Source organism: Camellia sinensis, chromosome 8 (genome assembly GCF_055761805.1).
Source record: "Camellia sinensis isolate YWXY chromosome 8, ASM5576180v1, whole genome shotgun sequence".
Taxonomy (NCBI): Eukaryota; Viridiplantae; Streptophyta; class Magnoliopsida; order Ericales; family Theaceae; genus Camellia; species Camellia sinensis.
The window spans coordinates 193309957-193328275 of NC_138968.1; the positions used below are offsets into that span (position 1 = coordinate 193309957).

Sequence of the window (18319 nt, forward strand, 5' to 3'; positions counted from 1 at the left end):
TATTTTTTTTTACATTTGATTTTTGTCATAAAAATATTTAAAAATATGTCTTTTGCTTAAATAAATAAAATGTATCTAGAATTCAAGAAGAAAAATCTCACTAGATTCAATGCAGCACTAAAATTTTAAACATGTATATAAGAATTTGGACAAATTTCATCTACAGTTTCTATAATTTGTTTATTATGTTAATTTAATTTTTTTTTAATTTGTATAACTTCAATTTTATTTTTAAAATTTTCATGATATCACTACAAGAAAAAGAGGATATCACCACTCTTTTTTTTTCTGACGTTTTTGAAAAGCGTCGTGAAATCTCCTATAACTTTTCTTATTTTGAACAAATTTAATTACTCATCTTGTTTTGTACGCCATTATTAAAAAATTGTGAAATAACATTTATTTGTGATCGAAGGGGCAGGACTTCTCTGATCAAAAGAGAGGCGTGACTTTAGAGAACACAGCGTGACTTTTGAGAGAGAGAGAGAGAGAGAGAGAGGCAGAGAGAGAAATCAAGGCCTTGGATCTTCAATCTCCATCGATTCTTTGGTTGTATGATCTGGAAATTCTTGTTCTACACTTGATTTGAGCGTTTGTCTGTAATATCGTTTGAATCCCTCTTATCTAAGTCGATCTAAGGCTCAAGGTTAGAGTTTTTTTATATGGATTTGCTACATTCACACAAGATCTGTAGACTTTCATGGCTTATACTAACGATTTATAGTTGATTTCTAATTTCTTTTCTTCTGTTTTGTATTTTCTTTTTTCAAATTGATTTTTCTAGGGTTTTGAGTGACGTGTTAATGTCTCTGATCACGTACAAGATAAGCAAGCAGCGTTGGATCTGGATCGTTAGCAACAGTGAGTCGAAGCAAGCTCAACGACGTAGAGATGTAGATCTTATTCTCAGATCTGCTCTCTATCCGATCAGATCTGCTCTCTCTATCTCTCCGATCTGCTATTATGGTAATATCAAATCTGCTTTCTCAATCTCTCCGATCAAATTTCACATATTCTCTTCATTGCTCTATGAGATTTGGATCTCTCTCTCTCTCTATTTTTGATTGAATCTCATTATCTTTGTCACTCTATCACATTTTCCTTATAGAAAATGTCAAAACAGTTTCTAAAATTGCTGCTGGTGACTAGTTTGTTGGTGCTCTCCTATGCATATTGATGATGACCGATTTGTAGTTGAGGTTAGTATTCCTGATGCTGTGATTCTTATCCTAGTGACATAAATTTTTTTCATGGATTTTTTATTTTTATTTTTTTGTTGGAATAGCTTGTTGATATTGTGATTCTTATTGTACCATTTTCCTTGCATGTCAAATGTTCGATAAAATGTGTCAATGGAAAAATTTTGTTATTTTTATTTTATCTTTTAATTTTTAGCCAAACACTGGAAAATAAAAATGATGATGAAACTTTTATTGTAAAATAAACTTTTATCAGTGTAGTATTTTCTGCCAATCTGTGTTATCTGTGTCTACCGTGGGATCTTGTGCACCCTTAATGATAATAATGTGAAAAATAGTTGTAGTAAATTATGTAATCATCTATCTATCTCACAATCTTTTTGTTGTCTATAATATTAGCTCCCCTTATCTTTCTTGATATCCTCTTGATATTGTTTTCTATGAGAAATATCAAATGCTCCATTTTTGGAGATAAATGTTCTAGACATTTGAAGATTCACCAACATTTTTAGTTTGATGTCAAACAAACTTGTCTAAATGGTTATTTTGATACTAAGAATAGTCATTATTAGGTTGGACTGTTATCAAGCATGAATATAGTAACTAGGCAGCTATAGACTGAAGATTTTGATCCATAGCTTCTTATTTGTTAAGTGACTTGTTTGTCATATTGTTCAGAAACGGTCCTTTACTTTTGTTTGTAAATCTTACATTTTAATATTGAAATGGCAGAGGACGCACACTTTGCTTGTGATTTTCATTAGAAAGGTCATGATGAAATAATAAGGTTCTCAATTATAAAGTTCTCTATTATATATTTTCTTGAATGCTGTGTTTTTTCATGTGTTCACAACTAATTTTTTTTTGCTCAAACCCATATTGAAAAGTTCCAAAGATTGACAGAAATTGACAAATTTGGGAGTGGGGTGCAATTGAATTGAGAATTTAGTGTTTGGGGGACAAATATTATCTAGAATGGAACAAAATAGAACAGAAATGCAATCTTTGGCGTTAATGCCAACATGGTCTGTTGCTACTGTAATGACAATCTTTGTTGTTGTTTCTTTGCTTGTGGAGCGATCAATTCACCGCCTAAGCAATGTAAGTCTAGATTCACTATTGATTTTTTGCCATTTATTATGATTTCGGTTGGAAATTGGACTATTATATTTCAATTGATACAATTTGTGATATCGACCTAAGCTTTTCTGCATATTTTCATTGCAAAGTTAGTTGAAAATAGCACTCATTTGGGATGGATAAAGCAGAATGATCTGGATTATACCTTCTAGAAAATTGATGATATAGTGATTATTATAGTGATTACATAGCACTCATTTATTTTTGATGTCCTTTAATTGATTCTGTTGTTTGTCTTCTAAATTGATTTAATGCTTGACTAATGGGATGTGGTGTGGCACTTATAGAAGTATCCCCACCAAGAATGCCAGTGGTTGAAATACAGCTCCACGAGAAACTTCTGGAGTAGTTGTTGGGTAATATGAGTCATTCATCTGCCCAGGTAAGAAATACTTCTTTACATATTTTTGGTCAATTCTCAGATCATGTCATTGTAGTTAATATACATTAATGGATCAAATTGATGGTTCTCATCACACACATACTCATTTAGTGTATGCTAATGCTTGAAATGGTGTGTGGCCTTGCTACATTCGGGGAGGTTTCTTCTATAACAAATATATGATGCACATCAGCAATCATTGCATTATCAACATGCATGATCGAAACTGGATTTTTTTTCTTTCTTTATTTATTTTGACTAGAATTTCCTGTTTTTATTATCAATTGACGTGAAGCTTCTTTGTTGACTCATTTATTTGGTATATTTTAATTTTTATTAGCAATGTCAAACATTATTTAGTTTTGTTATTTTAGTTAAAAACCTTCTTAATCCTTTTCTTTTTTCCTTATATTTTTTTTCTTCCAGCTCATTTGATACATGCTTATGGTTCTTTGAGTAACACAATTTTCTGCAGAATTCCAATCTTATAACATATTTCTAGATATTCTGTTACTAGTTCTCATTATGTACCTTCATTCTTGCAAAACTCTCGTCACACTTTTTCTGATCTACTTCGTAAGAAAACCAACAGAGCTAATTTTGAAAATAGAGAAACCTTTCAATGTTGAATACTTAATCACTACATCATATGAAGCTTGATTGTGGAGAATAACTTGCCAAAATATATTTAGTTTATGCTTTTCTTTCCTATCTCAATCATCTAAAAATATTCTTTGCATACCTTCTGTTAAAAATAAAAATTGTTTTCTCACAAATAGTTTATGGCAGTAGAGAATTGTATTTGCATACTGGGATTTTTGCTGTTGTCAATTCTCTGTTTTAAGATATGGATAGGGGAGAACTGCAGTACGCTCTGAACATTGGATGTTTACTGGACACACATTAGATGCGTCCCAATTAGGAAGTCTTCTATGCCTTAAATTGGCTTGATCAAGTGATTTCTGAGTATGGAAGACATCATCAATTGTGGAAGAATCATCAAAACTTGTGTGAATAATGGTTTTAACATATAAAAGAACAACTAGAAGTAGATTTTAATTATCTGTTATTTGTTTGGCCTCAATTCTGGGTCAGATCAGAACCCATGCATATTTTTCATAAAGTGCTTAATAAGGAAAGGGTTATGAAATTCTAGATTTCATGTAAACTGCTTCCTGAAACTTTAACCGAGCATCCTTAAGTTAATAATTATGCAGTTTATGACCACAGAAAGAGTTTAGAAGTTGCTCTTATTGTCAAAACTTGATGCAAGTTTTGTTTGGATATGTGAGGGAAATGATTGGTGTTACCCTTTCTATGTTGTGCTCAAACATTCGGCTTCATCCTTCAGTGATCATCAATCCGATGGTGGTGACGATTTCAAAATTGAAGAGAGAAGTTGGGATCAGTTTTTAATAGAACGTGCATTTGAACTTGTCACGAATATTCAAAATGCTAACCAGTTTGACAAAATGGAGATCTCAACAGATACAAGTCCTAACAATGGGATAGTAAATGGCAATTCTAAAGATGATGTGAAGTGGATGGAAACGGTACATTTTTAAAGAATTCTATTTAATCAAGACTTCCTTATCTTTAACTGAATTCTGATGATCTTCTCCTGTTCCTTAATGTGTGTAGCTGTTCCATTTCATTATCTCATCTTTGAAGTCTAGAAGATCTTCATATCTGATGGATATTATTGTGGGTCTACTTTATCATGTAATTTCTTTGCAGGTATGTGCAGTATAACTTTAATTGCTTAAGGTTCCTAATTGTTCCAGAAATTTATCTCATTTTTTTTTTTAATCTATCAAACCAGCTTTCTTCTGTGTATAGTTGCTAGATGACCATTGTACACACTTGATTTTAGCCCAAGTGGTTCCCTTGTGGGGTTCCGAAGTTGTTGGAGCACTTTTTTTGTTTGTTTGGACAGGGTCAGAGTGGGGGTAGCCGAATCTTGTTCCCATCTTAAACCCAATGTAGGTTAACCCCTTTAATCCCATTACTACCCCTATCTTGGTTTGAAAGATCCGATCATTGGCTCAATAGGGGTGGATTGGTGTGGATCCCCAACATTTTGTGGCAAATTGCCATCCCTGTATGTAGTTGGTTGTTAATAATGGATCTATGCTTTTGCCTTCTAATGTATTTGACAGTTTCTTTGTGGGAAGCGTGGTCATGATGTACCAAAATGAAGGCATTTTCTTGTCATTTGTTGTGAAAACAAAGCAATTTTTTTGGACTTGGTGATGATGTATGGCCGTGATGTACCAAAGCAGGACCTCGACAGCAAATCACTTCTCTGGCAAGTCCTCATTATATTATATATGATATTTAATTGATGTTTTTGTTGTTGTTAGACCTGGCAAATAAATGCAGTATCTTAGCAGTGCTATTATGATATACTATTGCTATTGATGATGTTTAATAATGTTTTTATTATATCCAAACAACTTGTCCAATTCTGTAGATGTCTTATTTTATTTTAAGTGCAGGCATTTGGAGTACCACCTTAGCGCAGCTACGGCAGAAAGTGACCTTAGCAGCTATGGCAGAAAGTGAACTTAATGTCATGAAGTAGTAGTGTGTCATGATCTGCTCATGTTTGTAAATATTTTTAATTTTTTGTTATGTCATAAATTTCCATTGGTCAAATTTGTATGTTTCTAAAAATATTTATGGCTTAATTGGTTCCAATTTATTTTGAATGTTAAAGGTGATATTGTGAATTGTGTAATTTGAAATTTGCTTTTGTTGGTTTTTTTCTTTGAGGAAGGAATTCATAGTTTGATTAGATTTTGTTGTTTTGTTGTAAATTTATTTGAAAAAAATTCTGATTAGGTTCAGATGTTTCTTTTTCTGGAAAAAAAGTTTTTAGCAACGTTTTAATAAAAACGCCACTATAAGTTGGTATGATGTCAATTGTGTTTAGGGGAAATGTTTATGCTGGCGTTTAAAAAAACGCCGAAAAAGATCTTTCACGACGTTTATAAACGTCGCTAAGTTATAGCGACGGCCACGTACTCGACGTAATTTTAAAACACCGATATATGTTTTGCCGACGTTTTTATCTTTAGCGACGTTCTGAAACGCTGGTAAAAGTTAATTTTCCTACAGTGTATGTTAGTTTAGTTCAATCGATAAATTCTGTTTAGAAATTAGATTGAAATAAATAGACAACATATTTCATTTACTCTTTTCAAACTTATTAAGGGTGTGACATCCAATTTAAAATCATTCATTCTCTTTTAAATGCATCATTTTACTCTTAGTTTTTGTCCATTTTTTTTAACGGGATATTATCACATAGTCTAAATTTATAAATTGTAAAAGATTAAAAGTAAAACTGATACAAATTACAAGAATGACGATATAATAATTTGCCCAAGAATATAGTAAACATTGAAACTTAACGAATAAGACACAGAATGAATCTCGTGTTCCTGTAGAGAGAGATTCACGAGAGTAAAAGTAAATTCATACAGATCTGAATGTAATTACAAAACATTTTGAGAGTAATGCATGTTTCATGCTTTTGAGGACCCTGCTACTAATTGTGCTCACCCCTGCATGTTTTATCACAACATAGAGTGACTTTTCACCTCGCCCCACAAACACAGCTGAAGTGAAGAACCATAACCGTTATATAAATATGTAAATATAATATATAAAAAGGATGTAACTTTTTTTAAGTTGCCATCTCAACTTGAGAGAGCAATGCCAAACCCATTTTGAAACCGATTTTTTTTTTTTTTTTTTTGATTAAAAAGATTTTGCCTCTAGGAATTGTAAGGATCAGCAATAGCTATATGTTCATGCAAACCGATTTTGCCTCCAGGAATTGAAACCGATTTTGATTTGAACCGTTTAATTTTTTAGACTCGTTGAGTAGAATGTTCATGTAAAAAATTAAGATGATTGAACATCAATAGCTATATGTTTGAATCATATTTGTTTTAAAAAAAATAGACTACAAATATGATTTCAAGAATAACTATCGATTTTTTATAATACAAATTTGGTTCAAACATATAACTACCAATGTCCGATTATTTTGATTTTTTGCATGAATATTTTACTCAACGAGTCCTAAATAGTGAACGGTTTGAATCATTGAATGAGACCTATAGTGGACTCTACAAGCTCTTTAAATTCTATCATGTTAAGAAGTTAACATGAGAGAAGTTTAATCCATATAAAACAGTATATCTATCTATACTATTACAGTGCTATAGACAAAGCCGGCGCTGTAACTACTTAGACAATGACATATTAGGATTCGAACTTTGAGAGACAAATATACATATAACTTCTCATATTTTAAAATTATTTTACTATTACTAGTATAATATATATAGGTGTGACCGCCCCCTAGATCCATCCATGTGCTTAGAGCAATTTTTAATCTTATTTAACTGCTTCAATTGGTAATTATCAATCTAATTATTCACTACAAGAATTAACACTTTTGGCAACAAAAAAATTGGTCGCTAAAAGTCAATTTTTGGTCGGCAAAAGTTATCCGCGACCAATTTTTTTGGTCGCTACTTTGGTCGCCAATTGAGGGTCGGCAAAAGTAATTCGCAACCAAAATTTTGGTTGGTCGGCAAAAGTTGGATTTGCCGACTAAATTTTTGGTCGCTAAATATTTAATTACCGCGACTAATTTATTTTGTCGGTAAAACACTTTCGTCGCGAAAAGTGATATTTTCCCGACCAAATATCTTAGTCGCCAATTGACACATTTCGCGACCAAAAAGTTTGGTCGCCAATTGTGACATTCCACGACCAAAAAATTTTGGTCGCCAATTGTCACATTCCGTGACCAAAACATGTTTTGCGCAACTAAAACTTTAGTCGGCAATAGACCTATTTGCGACCAAATCCTTTGGTTGCTAAAATTAATAATTTTAACGACTAATTATTTAGTCGCCAAATGTGCTTGGTGATACACCGACTACATTATTTAGTCAGCAAAAGTATAACTTACTGGGGGCACGAGTGCCCTTACTAGTTTTGGGGCTTTGATTAGCAAAAACTATTGGGAATTTGGGACAAAAGTACAACATTTCACACTCTCAATTGCCATGAAATGCAAAAGATCGAAACATTTCTCCATCAATCATAAACATTACAACACAACTTTATTTCTTTACAATCATGTCAAGTACAAAGAGAGACAGACACAGAGAGAGAACAAAATCAACTTAACCTTCTCCACCAAAAAAATAGCAAGACTGTCTGCAAGATAACAAGGTAAAAGCTACATACTAAACTTTACATTCCCAATATATACATTCATGCAGCAGTGGCATGAAAGTTACCCTTAGATGGCTTCGCACATTCGCTTGCTTCTTCCATTCTCTGATTCTCCTACTTAATGTATTGGGAAAGCCACTTCAGTTATTAGAAAATTGCGGTTAATGTGGCAACCCTCTTTCAGTCTTGTACCAGCTGAAAATGTCTGAGTAGCACGCTTACTTCCTGCAAGATCAACGAAATTCTGGGCAAAGAACCAACTTACATTTTACATTTCTCACTAAACGTCCTATAAAAACAAGAATTATTCAAAAAAAGCTCCTTGCACAAATAATCTTTACTGGCCACTAATCTCAGTAAAAATAACTCTCCATACCACAGAGGCTGAAAGAGTGCTCGAGCTTTCACTACCTAAGAATTCATGACCACAACTTTCAACTGTCTGCAAGAATCAATTATTATGTAAAGTCAATGAAGAGGTTAAACACTTCATATTTGTATTAACTACTTCCGGAAATGACAGCATACCAGTCGGAGAATTTGATGAGATCCGGAACTCGTTTCATTCAGAGAGGTCTCCCCTATTTGTCTTTGAGCTGCACGAACGCAATGCACTGAATAGACTTACAATATCATCCAAGAAAACAGGACTACTATGACCAATTGACGATACTTACCTTCACAAAAAGAGAGGAGCTCCTTTAGATGGTCCCAGTCCCTCAAAATCTCCTCTGTAAGTTTCTCGACAATGGTTCCTCTCTGCAGAAGAGAGAAGAGACTAGCTAAAGATGTTTGTGAAAATTCAGTTTAATGTCATTTGTATTCACATCAAGTACAATATTCACCTCTGGATCATCAAGTAGCCTAAGTGGGCCACTAGCTGGGCTTAGGAGGTCTTTGACAGCTTCATTGTAAATCTCAATTGCAGAGAATTTCAATACAAATTCTCTATCATTATACTAGATGTTGAAAAAAATACAACAACATTGAGTAGGAATTCGTACAAGTGTAATTGATTTCAGAAAACAATATTGGGAAAAGAATGGCATTTTTAATGTACCATATGTATGTAGTCAAATAAATCAGCTACAGCATGTTCAGTAATGCCAGACATTGTGTATGTCTTTCCACTGCTTGTCTGCCCATACGCAAAAATAGTTGCTGCAAAAACATTTTAATGGTGAAAATTTTCACTACTTGAAGTAACAAAATTTCAGCAAAATAAGGAAACAATGGATGAGAAGAATGCTCACAATTACTTATATTTTCGACCCACAACAGAAATTACTTAAATTTCACTACTTATTTTTGACCCACAGCAAAATAAGGAAACATCGGGAACACACCATAATAATTTTGACCCACAACAGAAATTCCTGCCATCTGTATATACTCAAATCAGTTAAAAACTCTAAAACAAAACCAAACTCAACTGAAACTACTTAAATAGCTAGACATGTGGCCCTAGAAATGTACAGTCAGATAGCCAATTCTAAACAGTTGGGACAAGGCTCTGTTCAGAAAGGATAAATGAGATATGGTGTAAATGGTTTAATGAAAATAAGAGTCTTTATAAAATTACAAAGTCAGAGTTGTGGTGTGTGCACCATCAAAAAGTTAGAAAACATGTGAAAAAAGCTATTATTAAACAAGAATGTTAATGCTGATCACCTAAAATACAGAATAGAAGGGCCATCTAATACAACCAAAAAAGAAAAAAAAAAAGGTAGACATTGAAAATCACAAATTTTAAGTGTTCATTGCATCCACTCGAAACAATAAAATCTTACTAGTTATAGATTTAAAGGGGTGTGAATTGCCAAAAATTCCAAATACCTCAGTCAGTGTAACAGATATTGGATCAATGAAAAATTACCATCTCAAACCTTAACATAGCAGAACCAGAATGAAACACAGACATACCGTTGTATCAAGTTTCCAACCAACAGCTGCGGCAGCAATCTCCATGCCAATGTAACCACCAACAACAACAACCACCTTCTGTGCTTTCTCTTATAAAATGAAAACCAGTGTGTGACAAAATCCCCTCTACAGATCCTAATTTAAAAAAATAAAAAATAAAAAAATAAAAATCTAGCTATTTTCAAAAGAAACTCATAGCATTTGTCATTCGGTTATCGTTAATGCAACTTAACAAGCTTGTGTATGTAGAGTTTTACAACAGAAACATTAGCTTCATCACCATATTATTAACCTGAAGAAAGTAGAATTAATTTGACAACCAAAATATGATAAATAGATAAATGATAAGTGTAACAAACGAAAATTACCAGTGATAATATCAGTGAATCAGCATTTGCAACATCCCGAATATAGTGAACACCGGGTAAGTTTCTGCAAATCTTCTCTAGAAATCTGAAGCCAAGGAAACAAGCATTTAATGGATTAAAGGAAGGAGGCTTGTGACTCCCTTTCCATGTTTTCAAGTTGAGTGTAGTAAAGGAATTCTCATAAGAGCAGCTTTAAAGGGAATAGGGGTGAAAACCTTCATAGGAGTGGAAGGACTTTAATTCCATCTTCTTGCTTTCCACATTTACCCACATCATGCAAATCTTCAAACTCAACCTGCAGTTCCTTCACTAAACATTTTGCAAATTCACATCAACTAACCCATGAGCCACCTAGATACAAGTTAAACAACAGAACATCCAAGGTTTTGCATACTTTCTACATGAGCTGTTTATTGTCCTTAAATTGATCAGCAATAGGAATAATGGAAGTGAAAAACTTCAGTTATTTGATTAAGATTTTCACTTCCATTATTTGATTAAGAAGATACAGAAAAGTCATGTCATTGCTCCATTTTTTTATTATTATTATTACTAAAAAAAGAAAAAGAATGTAAGATCTTTCTTTGGAACACAATAGTAGTAGTGGCCAGAGAGGGAGCGAGGACAAGTTCATTCTTCACCTTTACTTTAAAAAATAAATCAATGTAAAATGAAAAGAGAATAAGCAATTTGACAACTGAATATAAAACAAATGCATGTAGTGGCTCATAGGATAACAAAGAATTAGTTAAGCAGTTGCTATACTAGAAACCTCACCTTTAGAGGAACTAGATTTTGTACAGACTAGTCTCCATATGGGAGTAACTGTTTTTTGCTTTTTCCAATCCATAACACATTGCCTATCTTTTGCACCAGCCATTTTTCACTTATGGTTCAGACTATGATGAAAACTGCATTCCTGCACAAGAGTTAGCAGCAACAATTAAGCTAACAGCAACTTGAATAAGCTTAACCTTACCTATTATGAGCCCTTTCAAAGCAATAGTTTGGTAGCCAATGCCAAAACTGACAACAGGACCATATGGCTTGAAAAGCATTCTTTTCAAACAGGTTTTTCTTTTCCTTTTTCTGAAATATGTTACATGATTCCCAAAAAGAAAACACCTCTATCTTTTTTTTCAAGCTTAAGATAAACAAATATGTTTGAAGGTCAACATCCTCAGTATACTAGAACCAATGCAGGTCCTCCTCATCTGTGCATTTGGGGAAAAGGGAATTGAAAGTCCATTGGTAGCATGGAGAAGCTTGTTCTTAACAAGATTAATTCTTCCTTGAACCATTTATGGGATTTGTAGACAATTTATGTTATTGTTGTTTCATACAAAAATATCTAGCTTCTCTTTTGATGTACACCCTCTATACATGGATTGCACCTCCTTTTAATGTGCCTTTTTGGCATATGTTTACTTATTAGGAAAAAGAAAGGGAAGCAAGAAAGAGGGAAAAAAATTGCATTAGAAATAATAAAAATTGCTTGATTCTCCTTGATTGTTGATAGTCATGTTTTCCACCTAATAACATCCATCAACCCACTGGGCAGAGGCAGATCCATCCCCACCACCAGTTCTGCCCACCAACCTAACACTGATCTCCTCAATCCTCTCTTCTTCCAGCTAATTCATCTTTTCCACTTTTTCCCTCCCTTTAACATTTTCATTTACCGTAACCATATTACTCTTCTTTATTGTTGCATCTATAGGTCTTCATTGAACATGATTAAACCATCTTAGTATGTTCTCACTTCACTTATCTTCAATTGGTTACCATTTCATGAATATATCCATTTCTAATCAAGGCATTGCTTCTATGAGAAATAAAGGCATTTCTAATCAAGGCATTTCTGAACAAAAATCACTAAACATGAAAAAGGCATTGCTTCTATGAGAAATATAGATATTTGGAACTATTTTATTTTTCTGGTTATAGAACAGGGTTTTAGTGAAAATATTGAGGGCTATTCTTGCATGTAAGCTGTAACTGGCAATAGTAAGTTTGCTATTTTTCTGGTAAGAGAGAAAAAGGAAGGAAAAAAAAAAAAAAAAAGATGGCAAGAATCTAGGAATCTTGACCAACTTTAGATCACCAACTTTAACGAGGTGAAGATCTTCAATCCAAAGGGTATCCATGATTTTAAAAGGATGATTAAGGGAAAATTAGAACTGCCATGGATGATATTTTGTGATTCATCAATCACTTCGCACTTTTGTATAGGAAAGCCTGCGGCTTGAAATCCTTCTCTTCAAAAGGAATATTTGTCTATACACATGCATAGGTTATTTATACTCCTAACTAGACTTTAAAAAAAGGGGAAAAAAAAAATTCCGTGTCTGGATTGATTCAGAAGTAATAAAGATAATGTCACCCAAAATTATTGAATCAATCTACAATAAACCCCTCCTTTTTGTACTTTTTATTTTCATCTCTTATGTTGGATCAAAAAAAAAATAAAAAAGGAAGAAGAAGAAGAGGGACTTATCTACAACAAGCTCAAACCATAAATTTTTAAGTTGAGCCACTTGTTGCATATCTTAAGGACCGTCCCTTTGTTAGACAAGCTGTGATGTTCTACCTTTGCTATGCTTTGTCACTGGACCAAACAAAGCAATTGACGCATCTCTCAAAGGAACCCAACAGAATTCAACACAAATGAAGGGTATGTAATTACTCCTACTATATGGTTATGATGTAAACAAAAAACCTCAGTTTCAGACACATTAGAACAACATACCAATAACATAAACCTAAAGTCCACATGAAAAACTACAAAATCAAAAATCCAAGTGCTCTGTAGTCAAAGCCCCTAGTTTATTTCTATTGAATTGGATCGGATAGGATAATCAATAACCAGAATTTTAAAAAAATAAAATAAAATAGAACTCAATATCTTCATTGACCCTAAAGTAAAGAAATGCCTGCATTGTATAGATAAACATCCAAACATCAATAATTGCAAAGCATCCCTCAAAGTATCAGGAAAACCCCAAGATCCAACAAAGAAAAATCTGAAGTAACCCTAATCAATAATCATCCGTCGCAGACAAAGATTTAAGAATTAAAATTCGAAAATAAAACCCTTATTATTGGTCTCTAGAATACACTCCCATGCTCAACAGTTGCTGAGCATTATTCATTTAAATGCACATTTTGATTGTAGAGAAGCCATTGAAGCCAGATTTTTTATTAAAGCGAGGATAATTCCTGAAAGTCTGAAAGACCTCCTGCCTGTGCATAATCGCATATACAACCTGCTCCAATGCATACAATGAAAAATACCCACAATATGAGAGGAGAGGGGTGGGGTAACCAAATCCAGATGCATATGGTCTCAGTGATAATGATGATGATACCTCAGGGTTACGTGAAAGAGCGTAAGTCAGTATTGCATTTAATATTTCTAAAACAATCCTCAGGAAATCAGTATAAATATGCAATTCTGTTGACTGCAAGAAATATATATGTTGATTTAGAAGAAAAATAATTTGGAAATGTAAGATAAGATCTAAATAGTAATGAAGCTAAAGGTATCGATTATGGTGACAACCATCTCTTCTGGAAGGCTGTCTCCTCTTGATTCACCATTCCCTATACGCATCTTATCATTTTTTAGCTCTGCTAATTTAGTGTACCTAACACACAACGTTTTAAAAAGATGACCAAATCAAAATCCCATAAAAGTAAAGATTCTATCAAAGTTATCAAGTATTCCACGTAAGAAAATAGATCAGACTGCTCTATGGAAACAATAAGAGACATACTTGCGTGAGAGCATATCAAAGAGGCTAACGAGTCTCTGTGATGCATATGCACTCAAACGGTGGACACGGGGTGCCATGTTGGCCAAAATTGGAAGACAGTTTGTGTGGAGGTAAATATCCTGCATCAATTAAATATGTCAAACACTACAGTAGGAAAGCCTCTGTAAAAGCAACTGTTTCAGATACTTACCTACATCTCAACACATCCATCAATATATCCAATATGCAGGGTAAAGACTTACTTTCCAGTGTATTTACAAATGTTTGGTAAAAACTTACTTTCCAATGTATTTTCTGAATGTTACAATGTCTATTGACCATATAAATATAGACAAATCCATAAATATATTGAATGGCCCTAAAGATGCTAAGAACTGAGGCTCCATATCCTATGGAAAAAGTTCATTTATCTCTTGCCATCATTTACACTGTATTTTTAATGTGACGAAGCTGGGGATGTTGCACCCTTCAAAAGAGATCTGTCTGTGTAATTAGAATTAGGATAAGTTACATGACATGTGACAGACAACCAAAGTTATTAGCCCAAATATGAGCAACTATGTAGGAAGAGATTGTCCTTTGTCCTTTTACATTTAAGGTTTATATAATAAATGTTCATTATTGTTATGATGATTTGCCATTAATTTTATACAAGTAGATATATGAAAATGTTAAATAAGCAATGGAGTGACAAGAAGAGTTAATAATATTCTAACGGCATTGTAATTTTCATCATTAATTTGTAGTATTTTTTTTTTTTTTTTTTGAGTGAAGGGGGGCATCAACTAGATAACTACAAATAAAAATAGTCAAAGAAATTCTGCCCATGGTGAAAAGATACTACATTTCCATCAGAGGTAATTCTTGTATTTTAGAATTGTTAATATATCAGAATGTTTTACGTGTGGACTGATTATTTTCCCATGACATAACTAATAAATTCTCTATCAGCATACCACATAATTTTGTTCCTCTATTAATGTGTGTTCATGTAAGTCTTAAAAGGGAAATTGCCTGAACTCACAAATTTTCCACACACACAAAAAATATATATATATATTTAAGAAATTAAAATATATATATATATATATATCTTTACTTAGCATCAACATTGAAATTGATATATCTGAATTTTAAGATCTCAACAAATCTCCAAAAATTCATACTGTAAGCATTGACAAATTTTGACAACAAGCACGTATCAGACAATCTTCTTTTCATGGGTCATACAAATCGATCTCAATTTCTGAACTGAAACAAGGAATCTATCACAGCAATACCAAGAGAACACATAACAAAGTATTTAAATATAAATAATCAGCAGACATGGGCACCAAGCCATACCCGTAGCTTAGATAGGTTGTAATTCACAGTCCTTATCAGAATTATGATCATCAAGGAACCAAGAGAAGTTTAATGGAGCAGGCGTTCTTGGTACCATGGAACACTTGGCAGCATCTGTTCAAATAAATAAGATGTTAATATGATCTTTATATAATCCAGTTAAATGATAGCCTACAGAGGCAGTACTCACCAGCTTGTGAATACTGGCATTGATAGAAGAATCTTGACTAAGTACTAGCAGAATAATTAGCACCATGTAGATTTGATTGGATGTCCTTTTTGAAGCATTATACAGTGTTTCCAGCATGGGCATCAACTATTGATTTCATTGCATAATGCAAATCAAATTAGGATATGTGGCATTTATGTTACGTAAACTACTAAAAATGATGACTGCTCATAAGATTTTTTAGTTACCATTGTACACAAAAAAATTTAAATTGTGTCCATAACATCACTTATCTGACAAGTAATAACCATTGTTCTTTTTTTTTCTTCTTTTTTTTCTAAAAATTTTGTTTTATCTCTTGCCAAGGTTACCACACAACAATAAGTGGGCTAACTAAATACAAATAAGATGGAAATGATAGCTGCCACTCCATACCAGTGTATCCAAATCTGTTCGCACCAAGGCATACCCCAGAAAATTTGAGTTCCCATGAACTAATGAGTAAAGCAGTAAGATAGCAGTTTCATCAGCCAAGTACCTGAGGAGACAGTAGTCACAAAACCAATAAATTTACTTAAAGGATAAACAAATAGATAATACAATTTGATGGTATTCACATAAAGTTTTTAACGGTGAATGCATTATGCTAGGCACTTTACCCCTTGTGACGCAAGGTATAAGCCTCAAGGCGTAAACATTTTGAATTTTTATATTTAGTAAACAACTAAAATATGTTAAAATATTGTAAATTAAATATAAAAGTGCAAATACATTTTCTCTCAAAGCATCAAACATTTCACTCCAGAAAAGGAAGCTTGCACTCTTTACACGTGAAATCAACATTCTTAGCTTCAGTTTTCAAGCCTTAGCTTTGTGTTTTTTCTTGGTCAATAATTTACTTGATTTTTCTCATGAATATAGTTACAAAAGGAGTTCTTTTTATGTTTAAATAATGTATTAGACTAAGTTTAACAACAATCCAAGATCAAGATCTCCATATGCACAAGCCTTTGAGGAGTGTCGCCTAAAAATAAAGCCTCAAGGCAAGCCTCGATAATGCGTTTTAAAACTTTGTACGAGAGAGAATAGAGCAATAGCATTTTCTACGTTTTTTCATTTTCATTTCTTTTAGATGGATGAGATAGGTCAGTTCATGCTGCTCAAAGACCAACCTCAATTAATAAAAAAAACACTCTTAGCAATCGTCAAGAAAGAATTTATCTAAGGAATTAAAGGGGGAAATGGTTAATATAGTGTATAAGGCAATATGGAGCCTAAAAAAGATATTTCAAAAACATTTAAAGCTAACATGGTCTCATACATATTATCCGTAACTACAAAATGCATAACATTAGTAATACTATGGGGCACCACAGGACATCACAGTATCATATTACTTGCATTACTTGCACCAACAGGCACAGAACAAGAGGATTCTATTAAGGAATCTGTAACTTGAATTACAACCAAGATTCTAATCTAGTTTATCAAAGAAAGAAAAGAAAATCTGTGAATGTAATCCAAGGATGCCAACAAAGGATTAAAAAGGTAAGCAACCAAATTAAAACTCTAGCATTTAGGAGGGACAGACTGCAATATGCAAAAATAACAGTCAACATCACTTTACTAGAAGAGATTGGAATAAGAACTGAACCACACTCAACAGCGGATCCGAATGTTGGGTTCCCTATGAGGCCATGCTTAGCCTCGTACAACAGCAATTGGGCGGTGGTCAGCCTCCCGGAACAGTCGCCGCCGTCGCTGATGAGGTTTTGGGTGTTTTGAAGAACAATAACCCCAACAACAGGAAGGAGATTGAGAAATTGTTGAACCCTATGTCGAATCATGTTTTCAATCAGATGGTTTCCTTTGGGAACCTAATCACTGATTTCCAAGAAGAAGAAGACAATGTTATGATTGATGATAATGTGGGTTTTACTGTTGTGTTTGACGAGGAAGAAGAACAGGAGGAAGAGAATGGGTTTTACTGTTGTGTTTGACGAGGAAGAAGAACAGAATGGTTTTGATGATGATGATCTTAAAGTTGAGACCAAGCTTTTAGGTCATCTCCAATTCGATAATTTCAGCCTTGTTAAGTGTTTGTTGCAGAACCAATTGAAGATTGTGTGGTGTACTCGTCTAGCCAGGGCCAAGGATCAGGAGACGAGAGAGAAGATTGAGGAAGAAATGTTGGATTCTGGACTGGAATTGGCTGCAATTCTTGAGCAGTTGCAAGCCGATTGAGAGAGAGAACATAGAGAGAGGGAGAGTTGGAGACAGAGGAGATCAGGGCCTTTTTTTAATTTTTTTTTTTTTTGTTTTCCAGGTACAAAACGACGTCATTTTGTATTTGGCGACCAAATTTTTTTTCTCGCCAAAAAACTTCATTTCCCCCCTCCCTGTTTGAAATTTCCCTCCCAAACACTTTTGGCGACCAAAACACCACATTAGTCGCAAAAAAGGAACCTTCGGCAACAAATTTTTTTAGTCGCTAAATCTCAATCAACGGCGACTAAAATATTAGTCGCTAAAAGTATAAATTTGGCGACTAAATTTTTTTGGTCGCCAAAATGTAACCTTCCGCGACCAAATTTGTAGTTGGTCGCGAAAAACATACCAATTTCTGCGACTAACTCAGTTTTGGTCGCCAAAATGTGACCTTCTGCGACCAACTCATATTTGGTCGCCAAAAATATTGATCATTCACGACTAATTAATATTTGGTCGCCAAATATCATTTTTTTGCGACCAAAAAT

General features: G+C 33.6%; 1 protein-coding gene and 1 long non-coding RNA gene across 9 annotated transcripts; one reads left to right on the forward strand and one right to left on the reverse strand.

The window, feature by feature from the left end:
- The first annotated feature begins 416 nt into the window (after positions 1-416).
- Positions 417-5492, forward strand: LOC145797416 (uncharacterized). Of its 7 annotated transcripts, XR_014338952.1 has the most exons (7): positions 417-646; positions 785-966; positions 1109-1199; positions 2627-2721; positions 4073-4274; positions 4363-5029; positions 5220-5492. It is a non-coding gene; the product is annotated as an uncharacterized LOC145797416 (long non-coding RNA). The 7 variants fall into 7 exon arrangements; XR_014338951.1 differs by having other exon boundaries at positions 2627-4274; XR_014338950.1 differs by having other exon boundaries at positions 785-4274; positions 4363-4703; positions 4881-5029.
- Positions 5493-7874: 2382 nt separating this feature from the next.
- Positions 7875-16114, reverse strand: LOC145789272 (kinesin-like protein KIN-7E). 2 transcript variants are annotated; one of them, XM_082884500.1, is made up of 15 exons: positions 15999-16114; positions 15585-15710; positions 15395-15508; positions 14051-14169; positions 13837-13921; positions 13643-13735; positions 11052-13540; positions 10490-10583; positions 10275-10359; positions 9907-10041; positions 9044-9144; positions 8829-8942; positions 8661-8742; positions 8512-8579; positions 7875-8425 (listed from the first exon to the last, which is right to left on the reverse strand). In XM_082884500.1, exons 11-15 carry the CDS (start codon positions 9095-9097, stop codon positions 8321-8323), a joined length of 423 nt encoding a protein of 140 aa, XP_082740626.1. In that variant the 5' UTR covers positions 9098-9144; positions 9907-10041; positions 10275-10359; positions 10490-10583; positions 11052-13540; positions 13643-13735; positions 13837-13921; positions 14051-14169; positions 15395-15508; positions 15585-15710; positions 15999-16114; the 3' UTR covers positions 7875-8320. The 2 variants fall into 2 exon arrangements, with proteins under 2 accessions (XP_082740626.1, XP_082740627.1); XM_082884501.1 differs by lacking the exons at positions 15395-15508; positions 15585-15710; positions 15999-16114 and having other exon boundaries at positions 14051-15095.
- Positions 16115-18319: the final 2205 nt, after the last annotated feature.